The sequence below is a fragment of the Coturnix japonica genome, chromosome 1 (assembly GCF_001577835.2).
Source record: "Coturnix japonica isolate 7356 chromosome 1, Coturnix japonica 2.1, whole genome shotgun sequence".
Classification (NCBI taxonomy): domain Eukaryota; kingdom Metazoa; phylum Chordata; class Aves; order Galliformes; family Phasianidae; genus Coturnix; species Coturnix japonica.
Genome location: NC_029516.1, coordinates 56,700,991 through 56,721,348, shown reverse-complemented (window position 1 = coordinate 56,721,348; position 20,358 = coordinate 56,700,991). Strand labels below are relative to the sequence as shown.

General features: G+C 40.5%; 1 protein-coding gene across 3 annotated transcripts in view; it reads left to right on the top strand.

Moving 5' to 3' along the window:
- Positions 1-146: 146 nt before the first annotated feature.
- GNPTAB (N-acetylglucosamine-1-phosphate transferase subunits alpha and beta) overlaps positions 147-20,358 on the top strand; it is a 44,073-nt gene continuing 23,861 nt past the window's right edge. Inside the window, exons 1-8 of one of the 3 annotated variants that reach the window (XM_015867453.2) lie at positions 147-273; positions 1,180-1,233; positions 11,644-11,729; positions 15,423-15,542; positions 17,125-17,166; positions 17,823-18,028; positions 18,673-18,737; positions 19,005-19,139. In XM_015867453.2, coding sequence (XP_015722939.1) covers positions 11,680-11,729; positions 15,423-15,542; positions 17,125-17,166; positions 17,823-18,028; positions 18,673-18,737; positions 19,005-19,139 — 618 coding nt within the window. In that variant the 5' untranslated portion in view covers positions 147-273; positions 1,180-1,233; positions 11,644-11,679. Of the gene's footprint in view, positions 274-1,179; positions 1,234-7,880; positions 8,046-11,643; positions 11,730-15,422; positions 15,543-17,124; positions 17,167-17,822; positions 18,029-18,672; positions 18,738-19,004; positions 19,140-20,358 lie in introns of those variants that run through there. The other 2 variants (XM_015867448.2, XM_015867438.2) reach the window with 2 other exon arrangements.

Here is a 20,358-nt window from a genome sequence, read left to right as displayed (position 1 = left end):
GTAGGTTTTGAGGGCTGGTTTTGGAGCTGCCCTCTCTGCACACACACACACACGTTCAAAACGGCTCTGGTCCACTCACTGCGCGACCTCAGGCAATGTGTGTGGGGTTTTATTTCCACTGGGTTTAATTCCAGCTCTCACTGTTCCATGTTCTTGCTTTGGTTGAAGCCGAAGCTGTGAACAACCACTCCAGTTTATTTCTGTTTGCTTTGACTGTACGTGTTTGTCTGCATTCCGGACTAACACCCATGTGCACGGCCACCGTTCCCAAAGGTGAGTGTGTGTGGTGTTGTGTGGAGCCAGCAGCTGGACTTGACGGTCCCTGTGGGTCCCTTCCACCTCAGGGTGCTCTGTGGTTCCATATCTCTATCACCCATCTCTTCCATCTCCTTAAAAATCTCACATGAGCTCCACTTTCAGTAGAAATACCCTATACTGAAAGCATCCTCCTAAGGTAGGAGCTCGGTGCTCCCTTTGGAGACACAAGAAACCAAGACACCCAGCATACCTGGGTGTAAGTATAGAGAAGTAATGGCACAAACTGCTCAACAGCTAAGACTGCAGACGTGTTAAAGGCGTATCAAATGCCTTTTGGAATAGAGCACTGCTTGTATTCTTGATGTGTAACTTGTGTCTAATATATCGCTCATACTCCACAGTTACGCTGGAGCACCTTCACACACACACAAAAGAAAGCCCATTCGTTTTGATGGTGGCTAGTTCTGTACTGCTCTGCAAGAGGGGTGTTTTAGGTGTAGGAAAAGCAGGGGCTGAGGAGAATTAAAAATAGTAATAAAAAAATCACAGTTAATCTTTCCATAGCCCATCTATCTCAGCAACTGAAAGTGGCAGAAACTTTCTTGTGATGTGTTTATTGCCTTTTAAGTTAAAAATGAAAAAAATAACGGGTAGAAATTAATATCTGAGCTGTCTTAACATGCACTGCTATTAAATTTCGTGTTGCTCTCTATGACAGGTAACCTTATTTTATCTCTTGAGACTATTCAGGCGCTATACCTAGACTCTCTGGTACAGTGAGAATGTGTTGAATAACAGAAATGCATTGTCCATGTATTAGACTGCAGAGATATATTGAGGTTTTCTTTACTTACAGAAAAAATGTTTTGTTTTGTTTTGTTTTTTTCATCAATAACTGTATTTCATTTTGGTTCTTTGTAGATCCACATAGATCCAACATCACCTGAATGGCAAAACTATACTGGCCATATTTCTGTAAGTAGCAAATAACTCACTCTCAAGTGAGAGCTGAGTACTTAAATTCTTCACATGACTTTTTGCAATGCTTGGGCATTATTTGGCAGGTGGCAGCTTGCTTTGTTGCTATGTAAACATTTATTATTGCTCATGTGATGCATGTATTGCAGGAAGTAGTGAGAGCACAGAATTTGTAAGTGATGATCTTTGAATTGGTTTTCTCAGTGGCATTTTTACATTGTTCTTTACAAGATCATTAGCAGTTGCAAGGAGAAATAAAAACAGGTTACTTACAAAGCTGAGGAAGAGAGATTTTATTTACTGTCTTTGGGAACATTAGTATGGTATTTCAGAGAATGTATTTTGATTTATTGTGCTTGGGACAAATTATTAAAGCACCACCAGCATGAAAACACGGTCTTTAATGTTTCTGCTCTGGATTTAACAAACTGATTGGATTTGAGGTTTAACACAAGCAAGTGCAGAGTCTTGCACCTAGGGAGGAATAATTGCACGCACCAGTACAGGCTGAAGGATGACCTGCTGGAGAGGAGCTCTGCTGAGAGGGACCTGGGTGTCCTGGTGGACAACAGGTTGTCTTTGAGCCAGCAGTGTGCCCTGGTGGACAAAAAAGCCAGTGGCATTCTGGGGTGCATCAAAAAGAACGTGGCCAGCAGGTCGAAGGAGGTGATCCTCCCCCTCTACTCTGCCCTGGTGAGGCCTCATCTGGAATATTGTGTCCAATTCTGGGCTCCCCAGTACAAAAAAGACGGGGATCTCTTGGAAAGAGTCCAGCAGAGGGCCACTAAGATGGTGAAGTGCCTGGAGCATCTCCCCTATGAGGAGAGACTTAGGGAACTGGGTCTGTTTAGCCTTGAGAAAAGGCGGCTGAGAGGGGACTTGATCCAGGCCTATAAATATCTGAGGTGTGAGGGGCAAAGTGGTGAGGCCAGACTCTTTTCAACAGCATGTGGAGACAGGACAAGGGATAATGGGATAAAACTGGAGCATAGGAAGTTCCGCATGAATGTGCAGAAGAACTTCTTTACAGTGAGGGTGACGGAGCACTGGAACAGGCTGCCCAGGGAGGTGGTGGAGTCTCCTTCTCTGGAGATATTCAAGACACACCTGGACACCTACCTGTGTGACGTGGTGTAGGGAACCTTCTTTGGCAGGGGGGTTGGACTTGATGATCTCTTCCAACCCCTACAATTCTGTGATTCTGTGAAGTACTTCCTAAATATATTTAAAGCATTGGTATGAACTTATATTTATCAGAGTAATATTGTATTAGACTTATAAGATCACTTGTTGTAAAGTGATGTGGAACATAAAAGACCTTCTTAGAAGGCACTCCCTTCCTGGGTAAGTAGTTCTCCATTACCTTTGGTTGGTTTTCAGACAGATTAAGTGGAGAATAGTTATGATAGCTTCTTCTTCCTTAATTTGGTAAAGAACTTGCTGGAAGAGGGAAGAGCAAGTGAAATGAGAACATGACAGCAGTGGAAGTGTGCAGCTTGAACAAAGGAGAAGCTGAGTACTTCAGTTCATTTTCAAAGGCTTGGTTTTTGCTATGCAGAAGCACTAAGAATAAAACTGTTAGCATCTCAGCAGCCTTGACCAACACCTGACAATCCTTTAGCAAACACTACAGCAAAACCAAGTGATTTTTCTCTGACATCATGTGTACTTTTCAAATGCGAGTAAGAGATTTGCCCCGGGAATCCTCTGGTTGTAATGCACAGACATTCAAAAGCCCCAAATAAAATTGGAAACACAATTATATATATATGTACACATACATATATAAAAATATTTATAGCTCTTTGTGCATTCACCTTTTCCTTAAGCTTGAGAATGTTTCCATCATAAAAGAGAAACAAAAAGCTCTAAAATATCTGTGAGAGGAAAACATTTAGAATAATAAAACAAGACATTATATTCTGAACTTAGAGGTTATTTCTGGGGCTAATGTATAAAAAACTAAATCCAGATATCCAGAGAGATCCTCTGTATCAACATATCCTTTGGAATTCACAGACTTATGGCTGCTCATAAGCAAAACTACATCTTCCCAGGGAACAGAGGGAGAAGAGGAGGATTGTTGCTTAAAGAACAGCAATGGATAGTTAAATAGGGTAAGGAGGGTGCAATAGTTGCATTGCAGCTGGGCACCACTATGGTAAACAAGTTAATGGCTGGACAAAGCAGAGAAGTTACCAGACATAGGTTGTGCCAGAATTGGACATTTACAGGAGGGATCTTTAAATCTGCCTTCTGCAGAAGGCTTTATGAAGGGTTCAGGCAGGTGTGTGGTACTTCTTCCCTTTATTCTTAGTCACATGCCAAAGTTCTGCAACCTTCTCAGTAACAGAAGCACATATGAGCTATTCCCACGTGTGATACAAATTCAGGACTGGCAATAAAAATGGCAATCTGCAAACTGTGAAGCATTTATGATATTGCATTAATATTTCAGACAAGCAATATGTTTTAAAATAGTTACCAGGTACTACTGAAGATGAGAAAATATCCTTTATATTGCTCAGCTTGTTTTGGTTTCCTATATGGTTAGCTAGACTGCTGTATCTAACCAGATGTCTAACCACAGAACTGATAAAGACTTTTCTACTCTCAAAAAAGAGCAGAAACATCAAAGCTATTGTGAAGTCTATTAAGAACTAGGAGAGGTAACCTTTGAGTTGCAGTTGTATGTTTTCTATCTGACGAGAGTCAGATTTGGACTGATACCTCCCAGCATTTTAATTTAATACCTTAGTTTTGGGGAGGGGAGGGAGGAGGGAAGAAACATTTTCAGGGGAAAGGCAATCATTCAAAATAAAGTGGTAGCTTTTTACACAGCTTTGCCATCTGAGAGAAGTGCCTTTGAAGGTTTCTTAGTAGAACACAGTAACTGACTATGACTTAGAACAGTTGTGTGATGAAAAGGAAGTCTTGATATTCATCATCTCAAGTTCAGTTAGGATACAAAGGGATGAAGGAAAACAGATTCTATATTGGTCAGTTGTAGAAGGCTATTATTATTATTATTATTATTATTATTATTATTATTATTATTATTATTATTATTATTATTTCTCAAAAACCAGCTTTTATTATCATACATTAAACTAGATTTCCCAGAACTGAAATCTCTGTTCAGTTCCAGGCTGTTGATTGGTCTGTCCCTATCACAGCATATTGCTAAATCCGGGATTTCCAACTATTTCTTCCTGTTTATACCAAGCTTACTCAGCACATTGTTGGCCTTAGTGTTTGCTTCTTTCATAAACTTCTTTCTTTTGAGTCCGTTGACACCACCGTCTAAAATAGCCACAGAGATCAGCTACAGATGCTTCGGGGGAACATTGTGAAACCTCTTTATGACTGTTTTGCGTCGATACAAATCTAACAAACAAAATGTAATTTTACAAAACCTAAATATTTTGTCTGATCCCTTTTGAGAATGTTTGGTTTTTTGTTTGTTTGGGTTTTTTTGGTCGTTTTTTATTTTCCAGTTGTAACAAACTATGTTCTTCATCTTTATTTGGCCTCTGCCAATATCTTCCATGGTTCTTCAGTAACAAAGAACCTTCAGGTAGCTGTTGACAGCAATGCAGCCTCTCCTCAGCAGGATTTTCAAATTTAAACATTTCTTTTGCAGTTCTGTATGAAATCTCACTAGGTGCAGTTAATCAGAGTGCATACACTCATGGAGCTACAGACTAATGTAGAGATAATCCACTACAAGGTACAACATTGGGGTCTAAAATCATCTCTCAGAAACTGATGCTGACCTCTATTCTAGGAGTGCTCTCTGTGGGAAAGAGTCTTAACAATGACAAAGATCTCTGTAAACAGCGAGTCATAATGGGATTCTTCTGAATGAGAGAATACAAGCTGGTGACTGTTATTTTACCCTGTCATAGAATCATAGAATGGCTTGGGTTGGAAGGGAGCTTTAAGATGATATAGTCCTACCCCCTTGCTGTAGGCAGGGTCACCTCCCTCTATACCAGGTTGCTCAAAGCCCCATCCAGCCTGGCCTTGAATGCCTCCAGGGAGAGGCCATCCACAGCCTCTCCAGGCAGCCTGTGCCAGTGTCTCACCACCATCACAGTAAAGAATTTCTTTCTAATGCATCTGAATCTCTTCTCTTCCAGTTTAAATGATCAAGTCCTCAGTTGCTATGAGGGGTTTTACTGTGAATGAATCCAAAAACTTTACAGGTGATTTTTGCTTTAATAAAAGCCTAAATTCTGGAGAACAGATGGTAGTCCATTCAAGATGTCCTGAATGACTGATGTTGATTTAATCACTGTATATATAGATAGTAATGCTAACAAATTCACTGTGCTGTACTGAACTACTTATTCCAATATGCCTAAGGCTCCTGCCTTAAATGGGCCTTCAGAAGCGTAGGTGATTAAATTTAGTATATTAGTTTATTAACATGTATATTGGGGGAAGGACAGAGAGAAGTCCTAGAACACCCTACTATAGTCTCTCATCTCCTTTCCAGAGAAAGTAATAATGCAGCTCTTTGAAGTACTGACAAATTCACCAGTATGATTTGACTGCTGTTCAGGCTCTACCCCTCTAAAATACCCTCTGTTAGTTCCCAGGAGCATAGGAGAATACGGGACTTCCTAGAGGAGCAGATCCTTAAGTATGTCAACATAGTCAATGAATGTACAATGGTAGCAGAAAAACCTCCATAGGCTTTGGTGAGGAGCTGTAGAGGAGGGCTGCAGGTGGAATTGTGTCTGTTCAATGTTTCGTGTACTCAACTGCTATTCTGTATGTTAACAATGTAGTTCATGTAGGAAATAAAATATTTGTACAAAGTATGTACACTGAAACATTGTTAGGAACGCAGAAACTTAGAAGTTAGAGGCATCCTGAGCATGTGCATTACAACAGAGTTAAAGGTGAAACATTTGGCCACTTTTTCTCCCCTCCTGCTGGCCAGGAATGGATGCCCAATTACAATAAGTGAATATAAACTATCCTATCATGCAAAACTTACATGATGATGGCCAAATCTCTTCACACGAATTTTCCATGGGTAAGTCATCACCATTTTGTTCTTCATTTCTGTTGTCTGACTTAGCACAGCTAAGTCCTAAAGTAGATGGCATGAAGCACGCAGAGATTTATCTCTGCCTTTGTGCTTGGTAATATTTGCTTCACAAAGCTGCTACAAGATACATTCATGTTTGTGGTACAGACCATACAGTGATGAACACCAAAAGCCTTTGAGAAGTGTGCAGTGAATATCATTCTTGGCTAACAGAGATGCTTAAGAGTGTAAGTTGATTATTCTTCATCCTCTGTCTCAAGACAGATTGTTACATTATTGCTTCACATGATAAGCTCTTACTCTTCTCCCTGTCTGGTAAATAAAAATGTAAAGATCAGGGGAAAAATAACTCCACAATACTTTAGCTTTTCTAAGAGAGGAAAAGGGAGGGCAGTAGAATGCTGTTTTCCTAGTGTAGGAGTGAGCAAGAGTAGCAACAGCTCAAGGCTTACAGGATGTCCAGTATCATTTAAAAGAACTGATAAATACTTACATTTAAAAACAGGTTTCACCCCTGTCATGAAAAGAAGGCCTAACTATAGGCTTCAGAGGGCATGCTGAGATTTAACACATAGAAAGTGGTGAAGGCAACTTGCAGAAAATTCGGAAACAAGATGAAATATGTTTTATAATGATTTGACTTTTAGTCAGATTACTTCATATTCAGCGAAAGGTGTGACTTTGCTTCAAGTATTGCAACATGCATCTTAAAGTTAGTACGAACACAAGTACAGTTATCTAGATTATTCCAAGAGTCCATGGGTTTACACAGGTAGTGATTTGGCAAGGCCCTTAAGTATATGCTTAATTATAATTGAAGCCTGTAATTTTTAGTTACCCTGACACCTAGCGGAATTTATTGCTCCCAGCAGAATATATAGGTTAATCTTCTTGTAGAGCAATTGGGGAAAATTAAGAAAGTTATGTAAGCCATCCTTGGACAGAAATAAGAAGATAGTTACCTGAAAATAGACTGTCAAAGCAATAAATTAGATAAAATGTGGAAGAAGGATTTGTCCCAAGCTCTAGCCCTGTTAGAGACATGCTAATAAAGCTGGATTAAAAGTTGTAAGGTCCCTGACCTGAGGTCTGATTTTTAAATGTGGACACATTTCCTAGTTTCTTCTCCTTTTTTTAAAGATTCGTTTTTTTCTTTTATTCTTTTTATCTTTTTCTTTCTTTCTCATGTGGAGACACCACAGAATTCTGTTTAGGTTACATTCTGATCATCGTGTGAACACACTGAACCCTTTTAGTGTCCATCAGAAGGCTGGATCTCACTGTTCCTTTCTATGCATAAGCTTAGATGTATATTACTTGAACACCAGGCCAGTCGCTGTTACTCTGGGCACCACAAGAGTCTGTTGAGCACCGATGGCTGCTCCTTCCATGTCTGTGGTGCCCAGCAGCGCTGTGGAGGCGTTTCACAGCGGTGCTCCCCGCTCCTCCCGCCCTGTCCCGCCGCCAGGTGGCGCCGTAGCGCTGCCGGAAGCGATACGGGACCATCGGCGGCGGCGGCGGGACCCGCCCGCCCGGCCCGGCGCATGGCAGCGCGCTGAGGCGGGCCGCGCCGGGCCGCACCGCGCAGGGCCGCGCCTGGCCGGGTGGCGGCGGCGGCGGCCGGCGGGCCATGCTGCTAAAGCTCCTGCAGCGCCAGACCTACACCTGCCTGTCTCACCGCTATGGGCCCTGCCTCTGCCTCGGGGGCCTCGTCCTCATGATCGTCTCCGCCCTGCAGTTCGGGGAGGTCAGTACGGCGTGGCAGCACCTTCTCCGCGCTCCCTTCCACCGGGCGGAGGCTCCTTCGGGCTGGGTGCCGCCTCCGGTTGGAGCGGGGGCTGCATCGGGAGTGTGAGCGGGGTTTGGCGGCGTTATTGCTACGTCCCGGTGCTCCGCGGTGGTTCGGAGGGGCTGCAGGGGAAGGGAAAGGCGGCTGCTGTTGCTGGGCGATGTCCCCCCGCCCGGTGGAAGCTGCTCGCACTTGCTGGCTCTGCCGGGTGCGGAATCAGCCCTCTCGGAGTTGTGCCGCTCCCCGATGAGAGTTTGGAATGACCCGAACGACGTTGTTAGATTGTTTCTAACAGCCCCGGGAGCGTGATGTTGTGACCTTACCCGCTATTTGCACTGCCCTCGGGTGGGTTTGTTGTTTTATTGTAGCGCTGTTATTCTGGTTTTGGACAGGCTGATGGGACTCTTCCAAAACCGGTGCTTAACAGAACCTTCATATGGTAGCTTGGAGCAACGGGGTCTTTCTCCCTTCTAGAGATTAAGGAGTTAAGTACAGCCGGCTGTGGGCTGTGTTACACCGCTTGCTATTCAGTACAATTCTGTAAGGGATGGGATGCAGCTTTCTCAGTCACTGTCACATGCAGGCAGGCTGGTATTTCCTGATTCCAGCATTTCTGAAGGCACTGTTCTCTCCTTGTTGGTTTCTCCTTTTTATCACCCGTTTCGTTTTGATGCGCTCTTTCACACTTAAGAAAAGAGCCACGGGTGGGGTTATCTGAAAGTCTGCAGTGGCACACAGTCAAAAGTTCAGTTTCAGTCAGAACTTGCAGATTTGTCTGGCTGTGCTCCCTGCCTGCCGCCTTCCAGCCTTCAGAAACTCCTGAAACACTAAGAAGCCAGGACTGAATAAATAGTGTGATGCTTTCAGCCATCCAATTATTTGTAATTGTCAGATTGGTCTTGAAGCTGATTGAGGTGTATCTCTTGGTGCTGTCAAACTTCTAATAAGCCTTTGGTTTTCTTTAGAATGGGGACTTCAGACAAGCTAGAGTTTCTGAGAACCACTTTAGTCCTTGTCCCAGTTGTGACTGATTTTGCTGAGCACCAAAGCCACTAATTAGATGTTTTCCTACCAAATCTTAGCTTTCTTTTTCCAACCCTGTTACTATCAGAACAATTCAGAAAGCTTAGGTACTATTTAGGCAGCAGATAAATAACTGGCAAATATATGCACAGGTACATAAACTTTCAGAACTTCACGTTAAGCTGAAAGCCAGCTGACCAGCATTGTTCCAGTGGGACTCTGATCCCACTATATTATATTAGACCTTTTCTGGTAATCCATACTAAGAGTAGAAAGCATTGCTGTTCTGTGGTATGCTCCGCTATTGCAGTGTATGTAAGAATTTTACATGTGAAACCAAGACATCTTGCAAGTCATTATCAGGTGAACTGTTTTTAATGTTCTGTAGGCCTTCTCAAGCAGCGTGCAGTAACGTGTTTCGGTCCCTGTTGTCTGACCAGAATATGCAGTTCCTTTTTTTCCTCCCTGCACTCTCAGAATCAGATTTCTTGTTCTAGTGAGCAAAACTACATCTGCTTGTTTGGAGTCATACTGTTGTCTGTGTCAGTGCTGACATAAAAGTAAATGATGACAGCAAAAACATTGAGATTGGGAATAATATCCTAACAGCCTCGAAGATGAAAAAGAGCATCATTTCAAGAAACAGGTTATCCCAGGGAAATAACAGTGCATTCAAGCATGATTTGGGAGCTACTAGTAAAGGATAGCCAGGCCTTAGCCACTGCTGTAGCATGGTTATAAGTTAAACTTAGGAGTTCCATGACAGTTTGCCTACAAACAACTCATAGCTGACCTTCCATTGATTGCTCAGCCTTGTAAAGTGTTTTTCAGTTGGAACAAGGGAGCCATTGTTATCACACAGCTGATACAGTATCTCCTAATTGGGGTATCTTCATGTTTATTTTGTTGTTGTTGTTGTTCCTCCGTGCTTTTATGTATCTGTACGTAAAGCTGAAGCAAAGAGGCCTTCAGGTGCAGCACAAAGAAAACAGTAGAGAAAAAGTATTGGATGGGAAATATGTGCCATCTTAATGGACATCTGTCTAAACAGAGCTACTGTGGTTCCTAGCATAGTTGCACAAATAGAAAAAATAAGTGTTGGAATGTTATTCTAGTGGAGAGCTGTACAACAAAGCATTGTTTTGCTCAGATACTTCTGTATTTCTTCTAGCTGGTCAGTGCGTGTCAACTCATAATTAGCCATAATTACAGATGTTTATGTGTAGATAGCTTTCAGTGTGTAGGGTTTCAAACTAAAGTGTTTGGCAAAACGACATCATGTCTGGAGCGTGAAGGAGTGTAACAATGTTTTTGGTGTTTAAGGAAGTAGATATCTTTGCTCACCTTGCAATTCACATGTCCTTTTGTCTGGGAGGAATGAGCTCGTATAGATGTGTTTGTGATTGCAGTGAGACTGTGTGCAGCTTTGGAAATAATTTTGTCTCTGCTTGTCACTGACACATGATGAGGCTTCCCTGTCCTGTGTACTCTTTAGAACTCTTTTAATTTACTTCAGCAGGCATAAGGGTATAGTGGCTTGTCTTCCTAAAATGGAAGGATGCAGCCTCAAAAATTATGGGTTTCGGTGCTATTTTAGAGAAATGCTGGGTTTCAGTGTTGCCACAAGAAATAAGGAGTAGTGCCACTTAAATCTAGAACAAGTAGTGAAAGGCAATACTATGGTTATCTGGTGCTCCCCCCCTCAGTGCATATCTGTAGGTACGTCTTCAGATAAAATAAACCCCTACCCTTTTATCTCTTGAAAACACTGTGAGATGATACCGTAGTTTCTAAAGTTAATGCAGAAGTTATCGTAGTAAGTTTGTTTCAGAGTAAAATCTTTCTTTTCTAATTTATTTATTTTTAAATCTCAAAGCAGTGGTCTGTCTCCATGACTTGGCTCACTGCAGGGCTGGGTGAAATCCAGTGCCAAGTTCAATGGGACAGAAACACAGGAGGAGGGAAGTTTGTAGCTTGTAGAAACACCAAGCTGCTGCATGAGCTGGGCTGCTGTGTAAGCCGTGGCCTGCACTGGGAAACAGCGACTGACTGTGTTTGTGCCTGGGTTAATCTGCATAATTTGATATGTCCTGGCCTGGCTGTTTGTTTTCAAAGGTCAGATCTCAGAGGTATGAGAATAGAAAGGAAGACAATGAGATTTACGCAAGATGAGGAGGTGGTTCTCGCTCGCTTTAAATCACGTTTGCTTTAAGGTCTCAGTTTTGAGAAGTTGCTGTGTTTTAAAATGGTAAGAGGCAAGGGGGACAAAACAAATAGAAACTTAAAAACTACATCTGAATAACAGGAAGCCCTTACTTGCAGGAATAAAAACTAAGCTTGTTTAAATTGAGTGTGCTGTAAGTTCTGCACCTGAATCCTGCCTCACAGTAATAACTTAGTTTGGATTCATTTCTGGTCACATACACATTAATGCAGAGATCAGCTTGAATGAAATCGGTCATGCCTGAGCATTTCAGAAATAAGTGCCTAATTTTAGAAGGTGGTGACATATGTTTGTTTTTATTCTTTACAGGTTGTGTTGGAGTGGAGTAGAGATCAATATCATGTTATGTTTGATTCATACAGAGACAACGTTGCGGGCAAATCGTTTCAGAATCGGTGAGCTTTATTTGCAGTTAGAATATTGCACGTTTTACTGTTGAATGGTTTCTCAAGTATTTAAGTGAAATATTCTAGATGAAATAAGTAACTGTTGAGTGTGACTTTCTTGTACGAGCAATTGTATGTTTAATGAATTACTAATGTAGGGGTTCCAACGTTGGTGCTTAATATCCTATCGTGGACGTCTAGAATTTGGAATTTCTAATCATAGATATAGGAATCTTAAGTACATTTAATTTATCCAGTCTGTAAGGAGACAGCAAAATGACAATAATGTTGAAGGGCAAATATGAGATATTTTCTATATTAAGATGGGAATTTATCTTGGGTTTTCCATGACATCTCAAAGAAGGGCTACTATTTAGTAGAAAAGTCACAAAGCTAACAAGAAGCAGCATTTTAACGCTGAGCATATTGAAGTCACCCACAGCAAATTGGAAGCCAAGTCAGACGGGTCATTTGCTTCAGTTTTGCTAAACTGCTGTGTGGCTTCTTGTGGTTTCTGAGTTTGTGTCTGAGCAGTCATGGGATCTGTTGCTCAGGAAGTCAGTGGACTGAATTGGTAGGTGGAAGAAGCTACTAACGAGTTGTCATCTGAATCTTGAAGCATTGATGGAAAAAGCCCTGAAAGCAGATGTTTAATCAGCACTGAGGTTTGTTGAATCACGGGACAGCAGAAATGATCAGATCAGTTTGTCATGCGTGGGTGGGTGAGTGCAGGATAATTGTTACATTATATTTGTGAATACTACTCACTTCTATAAGCTCATCTGATTTCCCTCCCCTGATTTCCAAGGAAAGACAGATGAAGGCAGTGATACAGCTCATACAGATCCTTAGCTTCGTATATGCATCTTTCTGCAGAGTTGAAGTGCAAGTGTGATTGTTCCTGTCTGTACTAAAATGCTGCCTTTGTGCTAAATGATACAGTGTTTTAATAAGATAGTACTGTAATGGTGTAGAAATAGTTAACTTCCATCTCTAGGGTGTATTGCCATATTTCATTTTCATTGTGTAAAGCACTCCTTAGTTAGCACTGACTTATAGTGAAAGCTTATAGCGGAGAGCTTAAGGGCGAGGTTGGGTTATACTTGTGCTGACTCTCTTTTAAGAAAGGTTTGAGGTAGCCTGGGAGGGATCCAGAGGCTGCTCTACTCTTTCAGCAACTGTGAACTCTGAGACAATGAAGCTTTGTCTTCTGGCTCTAATCTCTGCTGCAAGCATGGCTTTCCTACATATGCAAACATCACCGGGATGGAAAATGCCTCCTGGCAGGTGCACAGACCTGCAGACAGCACACAGCGAGTCTCCCATTCCTACTGCAAGAGATGACAGCTCTGAATGATGACAGCTGGTTTCATCTTCAGATCTAGTCGTGCTTTTTGGATTTGTGTGTAGAAGTAGGGACTTTTTTTGGAAAGGAAAAGTGTAAAGGAGTACCTGAAAAAGATAAAAATTCTCAAAGTCTCAATGCTTTTTTTTTTTTTTAATAGGCATTGAAATAAATCAGAAAGCTTTGACTAAGACCAAGAAGATGAATTAATTCCCCTGTTACTGATTCTAACTGGGATCAGTGTTAATTAATTGTGCGTGTTTTTTATTGTTATGTTTGATAGCCACTACTTTTCCCAAAAATGTATGTTGATTTCATTTCAAAATGCATTAGGAATTTTTTTAAGCATTCAGATAAATTGTAAACAAATAAGCTAATGGATCTGCAAGCAAATCACTTGCTTTGGTAGCTTTTTTTTCGTTATCTCTATAGCCATTGCTAATAAAGAACGAGCTTGCCACACGAGGGTTAATTTAGAGCTGTTATTCATTGCTACAAATTGAGTGTAGAGAATTACATAGTTATATTTGCTATTGTACAGAAACGTGATCAGCAGATGATAAGATGGGAAAGGCTTCACAGGTGTGCAAATAGTGCTAAATTTGCCTCATACTGTAGAACAAGTTGGAGTTCAGTCTTTTCCACGTTTTATGTTCTTAAGTGAAGCCTGCTTAAATAAACTCTGCACTTTGCCCAGAAGACTGAGGGTTGTGCACTTTTGAAATCAGCTGACTTCGGTCAGGTGCTTCCACCTGAAATGCTCTTCCTAGCTGTAGAAGTCAAGGCATTGCCAAGCCAGTTGTTTAATTGATCACAACATATGCAGAAAAGCTGAAGGAGCTCCTGCCATTGAATTTCTGCTTCTGTCACAAAATGTATACTGAGCTGTGCCTGTTAATGAACCAGAGGGTGCTCTATTTCCTCTTGCTAGACATTCAGATTATCTTCAGAATGACCCTTCAGCATCCTTTAGGTATCACAGAAGCCTTAGAGTTGGAAGGGACCTCTGAAGGCCATCTAGTCCAGCTCCCCTGCAATGAACAGGGACACCCCGGCTAGGTCAGGTTGCCTGATCCAGCTTTGCCTTGAAAGTCTCCAGGTACACGGCATTAACCACATCTCTGGGCAACCTGTTCCTCACCACCCTCACTGTAAAAGATTTTTTCCTTTTATCTGACCTAAAGCTTCCCTCACTGAGCTTGTGAGTCAGAGGGAAGGTGAAAGGGATGCTCACTGTGTCTCTCTTTGTGTGTAGTCTGAAGGGTGAGTTAAGTGGGGAAGGAACACCTTTCCTTGGGTACTTCATTGCTTGGTCCTGTGGATCTCAGCATTGGAACACTTGGTTAATGCTTGCAGTCTGAATGCTGCTTTTCTCCTAGCTAGGTTTTCACTTATCCTGTATATTTCATGGAAACAAAGACATCAGAGTGAGAGAAAGAGAGAGAGAGATTAACTTCTGAGGATGTAAACTTATGATGTACAACTTAATATGCTTGGCAAGAGACTGGATTGTTGCATTTTGCTGAAGTTTAGAAGGTATTAGTGAATAGCCTGACACTGGAGCTTCTGAACTTACAGCTGGGGCTGCCACCTGTTGTGTGGGACAGAAGGGTTTGTGCCTGGCAGCAGCCTGAGGCACCTGCAAAAACAAAGGTCTGGGCCTCAGAGGGGAGATAACCATCAACAAACCGAAGAAAGGTACTCACAAACCTTTCTTTGCTGCATCTGCATTAAGTATGCTGGGACAACTGTTAGCAGTCAGCTACAGTTCCACAGTATTAAATTGTGTCAGGCATAGATTTGATTGCTGTTTCTGGTGTCTGAAGTTGTATAGCCTGCTTAGGTTGCTAGCTGGTAAAATCCCAAGCAGGAGATCTAAAACGTATTCTGAGATAGAAACCTGGTCCTTCTGAGGTCCTGCCTCTGGGAAATTACCTGACACCACAAATGATTTAAGTCTTCATGCTGTCCTGTCTAATTTTAGCAGCTGGTGTATTAAGGATGTGCCTTAATGACTCCGGTACTGGCTTGAGAAATATTTAATGCGCTGTCGGGAGTTGGGTTATAGGTTAATGTGTCATTGAAATCTGGAGCATGGATTTCAGATTTCTTTAGTTACTGAATTGTTATGCCTGCTCTGTATCCTTTTTAGATTTTAACTGAGCTGTTTTGCCAAAGGCTTGTTTATAATTGAGGGGTGATATATATAGCTAAAGGAAAGCTTTCTTTCTTTGTCTGGTTTGCAGCTCAGACACCAAGTAATTTTGTTGTTTGACAGCAACTGCTATTGTAGGATGCCACAGATGCTTGTAATGTAATATTAAACAGCTCATGTAGCTTTCATTTGAATTATGTAGGCTTTGTTTACCCATGCCAATTGATGTGGTATACACCTGGGTGAATGGCACAGATGTTGAACTGATCAAAGAACTGCAACAGGTCAGAGAACAGATGGAGGAAGAACAGAAAATAATGAGGTAATAATCATACATGTTTTTTTCGCTCCTACTGAAAACAGCAATCTGATGTAGTAGCCCTCTTTCTTTTTTCCCATGTTGCTCAAACAAGTTTTTTTCTGTTTTGATTATTCTCAACATCTTGTTTCAGTTCTACATTTAGCTGCGAAGCAGCACCTAATCAGGAAGCTGCTTAGAATACAGAGCATAATAATTTAAAGTAATTAAGGCCATTTTATCTTGGATTTGTAAAATGCTCTTCAGAAAACTGTGCTTTGTGTACAGGCCATTTTGTACTGACTCTTGTAACTGCTTGCAAGTAATAAAGCAATCATAAATCTATACATTACATTTTTGCTTGTACTGGGCTTAATAAAAATATATTTGAGCATATTTGGCTCCTTCACATTTGATTTATGGTCTCCCAAACACAGAAGCTGAGGAAAATCATTCATTGACATTAGCAACATACTTTTCAACCTTCTAATTAAGGCAATAAGGAAGATGTGATGCTGCATTCAGAGTGTTAGAGATTGTGCAACTCCGGCCCGTGAAACTACTGATCTAAGGGCTTCAAACAATACATGGCTTTGTGCTTAACAAAGACAGGCATCTTGCATTACTTTGTAACCATTGGTTTAGTTCTTCATAGACAACTCTGTGGTAATGTGTTCTGTTTGAACCAGAAAAAATATTAAATGAAAGAACAAGGACATATTTTGAAGATTGAGCATAATATTTTAATTCAGACTAATCTGAAATTAACAAGCATGGTTTTTGGCACGTTATGACTTGCAGTTATCTTTCGCAAGCGAAGTTCTAGGTCTCTGTTTTGCTACTTTCACTGTGAAATGCATTGTTTAAACATCTTAAAGGTAGACAGAGTCTCTGCTCTGAAGAGATTTCGCATTTATGTTGCAAACATTTGTCCTTTTGGCTAATGGACAAAGAGCTGCTTTATTTCCCATTTTACCAAGAGAAAAACACAGGTTGTGTTCCTCCATAACAATAATTTGGAGAGTTCATATCAAACTCAAGGGTAAGGTTCAAGTCAGTGTCAGCTTCAGCATCTAAAGGGGCAGATGGTTTCCCTTTTATGTAATGTTGGTGGTTCTCCCCCACGCCCCCAAGTATTATTGAATTGGTGAGCACAGTTAGAAGAAGTTATTTCTTGAAATCAAGATGACTGTAGAAGAGAAAGGAAGAGAGTCTGTGAATCTCTGTTAATGAGTATATATTTAGTATTGCAGAGTTAAACTTAGTAAATTGTTCACTTCAGCCTGGTTTATTATTGTTGTCATTCTTATTCACAGCAGTTTAATGAAATAATCTAGTAATAATCCCTAAAAATTTTGTTGGCAGAGTCTGTCTGCTGCAGCTCCCAGTTTGTTCAAGTTCTGCTGAACATGGGTGAGCAGTGAGGAAGTACATGTCAGCTTGCGCTCTCTTTAAGTAGGCCACAGGCCAGGCCTTGGCACTTTTATGGCTGGGATATCTGTGCTTTCACAACATGTCCCTGACTCAATTAGAGCTCTGAAATTAGATTAAATTCTTTACGGTCAAATTGGTGTTATTGAAAGGAGTTGTTTTAATTTCGTAATAGGGAAATCCTTGGAAAGAATGCAACAGAACCAACAAAGAAGAGGTAAGATTTTTATTATATTTTTATTTTATTTTTTGTATTGTGTGTAAATTGAAAAAAACATAGTTCATATTCTGAGGGTGGATTTTTTAAAACTTGGAGTTTTACAGTTGAATAATATTAAGTTTTTTTGTTTTTGTTTTTTTTTTTTCAACCATATCTTCACCTGCCATTTGTGTACATGGCACTGTGAGTAATTGTTTGTTAGGGGCCAAGGCTCTTGAGTCTGTGTGCTGCCAGGAAGCAGCAGGGCCTGCTCTGTCTCGTTCTCTATTTGGCTTGGCTGTTTAGCTGTTGAGAGGTCTTTATTAGGTCTTCTCTGCATCAAATCTCAGTAAATTTTGAAATCTGAAGAATCTTCGTTATCTTAAAAAAATAAATAAATTAATTAAAAGCTAATTGGAAAATAAAAATATGAGTGAGGAAACAGGGGAGGGGGTAAAGGATGGGAGAATGAGTTATGGGGATGCAGTAAGCTGTAACAGTAGGATGTATGTCTTCTGCAAAATAAGCATACTCTTTAATTGTTCTCTCCTTCCCCCAACAGACATTAGGAAATAATGGATCAGATTTTACCAAACCAGCTTTTGTTGCACCTGATATTGATCTGCTGTAAATTTTATATTGGTATTAAATATGGCTTTGTTATTTTTCTGTAGTGAGAAGCAACTGGAGTGTTTGTTGACACACTGTGTTAAAGTGCCAATGCTTGTTCTGGATCCTGCACTGCTGACCAACATCACGCTGAAAGACCTCCTGTCTGTTCATCCTACTTTACAAGCTGCTAACAATATGTTCTTTGTAGCAAAACCAAAAAATCCTTCTACCAATGTGACAGTAATTGTTTTTGATAACCCTAAAGATGGTAAGACTCTGTTTCTCAGATTCCAGATGATTTTTCCAGAATTTTTACTTCAGTTTTCTTCCATTACTGACTCTACAGCTAATATTTTTTTTGACTTTAGCAAGTCATCTAGTCTCTCCCCTCAGCCTGTTCCTCTAAATGATGACATCAGAGATAGTGCCTCTTACCTACCATACAATTGATTATGAAAGATTAAACAGTTCCGTGCTTTAAAGTACTGTTGCAAAAACAAACCTGATATCTGAAAATCTGTGTCGCACTGATAATCTCACAAGACTGAGGATTAGATTTTGAAATATTTTTTTAATTGCTGTGGTATGGAGACTGAATATTGCACAACAGATCTGCCCTTAAACAATTGCACACCTTAAAATTATCTGTATGTTCAACACACGTAAGTAGGGTCATATAACAGGCACAGGCCTCTTACTTAAAGATGTAGTGCCCAACCCACTACCACCCACTTGCCCAAACATTACTAGTATTTGTTTTATCACCAAGAATTACTTGCCAGGTATAAAGACAAATCTTCACTCCTTAACCAGTCAACAGTTTTCAATTTGCAAAAATATATTTCAGTTACTGCAGTATAGAGCAAAAGTGACTTTCAGTTTTTGATTGCCAATACGTTTTATTTGTTCTAGCTGAAGCTGCCCATTCTGGAATGTTGAAAGACAATAGCAAGCATATGGTATGGAGAGGTTACTTGGTATGTACCTTCAAAAGCTGTTAATTCCTTTCTTAAACTTAATGTGTTTTTAGAAAGTATTTCTGTGCCATTATTTCTCCATAACTCACACATATTAAGAAGTGAAAGATGTTTTAAAATTACCCCTATTTCAATTTTGCAGTTTAAGTTAAATGACAAACTGTATGCTACTAAATCTGCCAGCTGCTGAAGGGTTAACAAATGCTGCAAATTACTGTAGATGTTAAGAAAAAGGGCTGCCATTGTACCGTATATTCTTGTTTTTAGACTACAGACAAAGAAGTTCCAGGTCTGGTGTTAATGCACGACTTGGCCTTCCTTAGTGGATTTCCAGCTACATTCAAAGAAACAAATCAGCTGCGAACAAAACTACCAGAGAGCCTGGCTTCTAAAGTAAAACTGGTAAGGATTTGGAGTAAAGAGTAACTTATTTGTATTGTTTTTGTTTGTTTATTTTGAATGCTTCATATACAGATTTTGCCTATCTAGCAAGAGAACGGTTGCAGGTGATGTAGTCCTATCTCTGATAGTAATCTTTTTTGTGTGTGTGAGAGACTCTTCTTGAATTGTGAAGAGTACTAAACAGCAAATCAGTTGCCTTCAAAATGCCAATTATCCATTCTGTGACTGTAAGTTATTAGGCTTTAGATTTGTTAGCCTGCAATAAGTAGAAATAAAATAAAATGCTGTGTTTGTCAGTTTCTCTTGGCCATGTGCTATAGGCTATTGCCTAGCTGTAGTGCACTGAATCAGAGGATTGTTTAGTGTGTCAGAATTTTGTGTGGTTTCTTAGCTTTTTTTTTTTTTTTTCTTTTTTCCCTTCTTTGCTTTTGGAAGAGTTATCTTAATAGTTAAAGCAATTAAATTTTTCACAGCTGTATGGCTTATTCATCTCTGCCAAGTACTCTGTATAGTCCTAAGCCAGTTATACATCAGCTTACCCATCTGCAAGGCAGCAAAAGATGGCAACTCACTAAGGTTTTGTGTCTTCCATTCTCTCCTGACATTTGCACACCTTTTGGTTTAAACCTGGATTACCAGACAGTTAAAAAGCTGCAGAACTCTGTGAAAATCATTGACTTAGGCATTGGAGAGATGACACTGAGCTCTGTTTCTGAAGTAAGAGCTTAAGAAGGTGAAGAATAGCTGGTCTGCCACCAGTTAACCAAGTCAAGTATTCTGTAAGGGGAACTCAGGGATGTTGGTAGTATGAAAGGGGCTAAGGGTGATGTGGAGGGAATTAAAAGTGTGTAGAGAATTGGGATGTCAGTCCATACAAAAAGTCTGTCTTCATTTGTCTGATGTCTACTTGCAGGATGTGATAATTCACTGTGTGACTTGTTGGTGCTTGAAAGAGCATGACTTGCTTTCCTTGTTTCTCTTTAGCAGGTTAGGTTATCAGATCATGTATTGTGCTCAACTTAATAAAGTGTAACTGGTTTAATGGGCTGGTCACACTCAAGATGAACACAGGCTGAATTTCTTGCTTGGCTCCTATTAGCAGATTGGTTTGGAATCTTACTGACAGTAGTTTGGAATAAAATTAAGTAAACTTTTTTACCTCTCTTCCTATCACTCTTAAGTAGCTTAATATTAATAGCACTTAATTAACTTTTAAAGC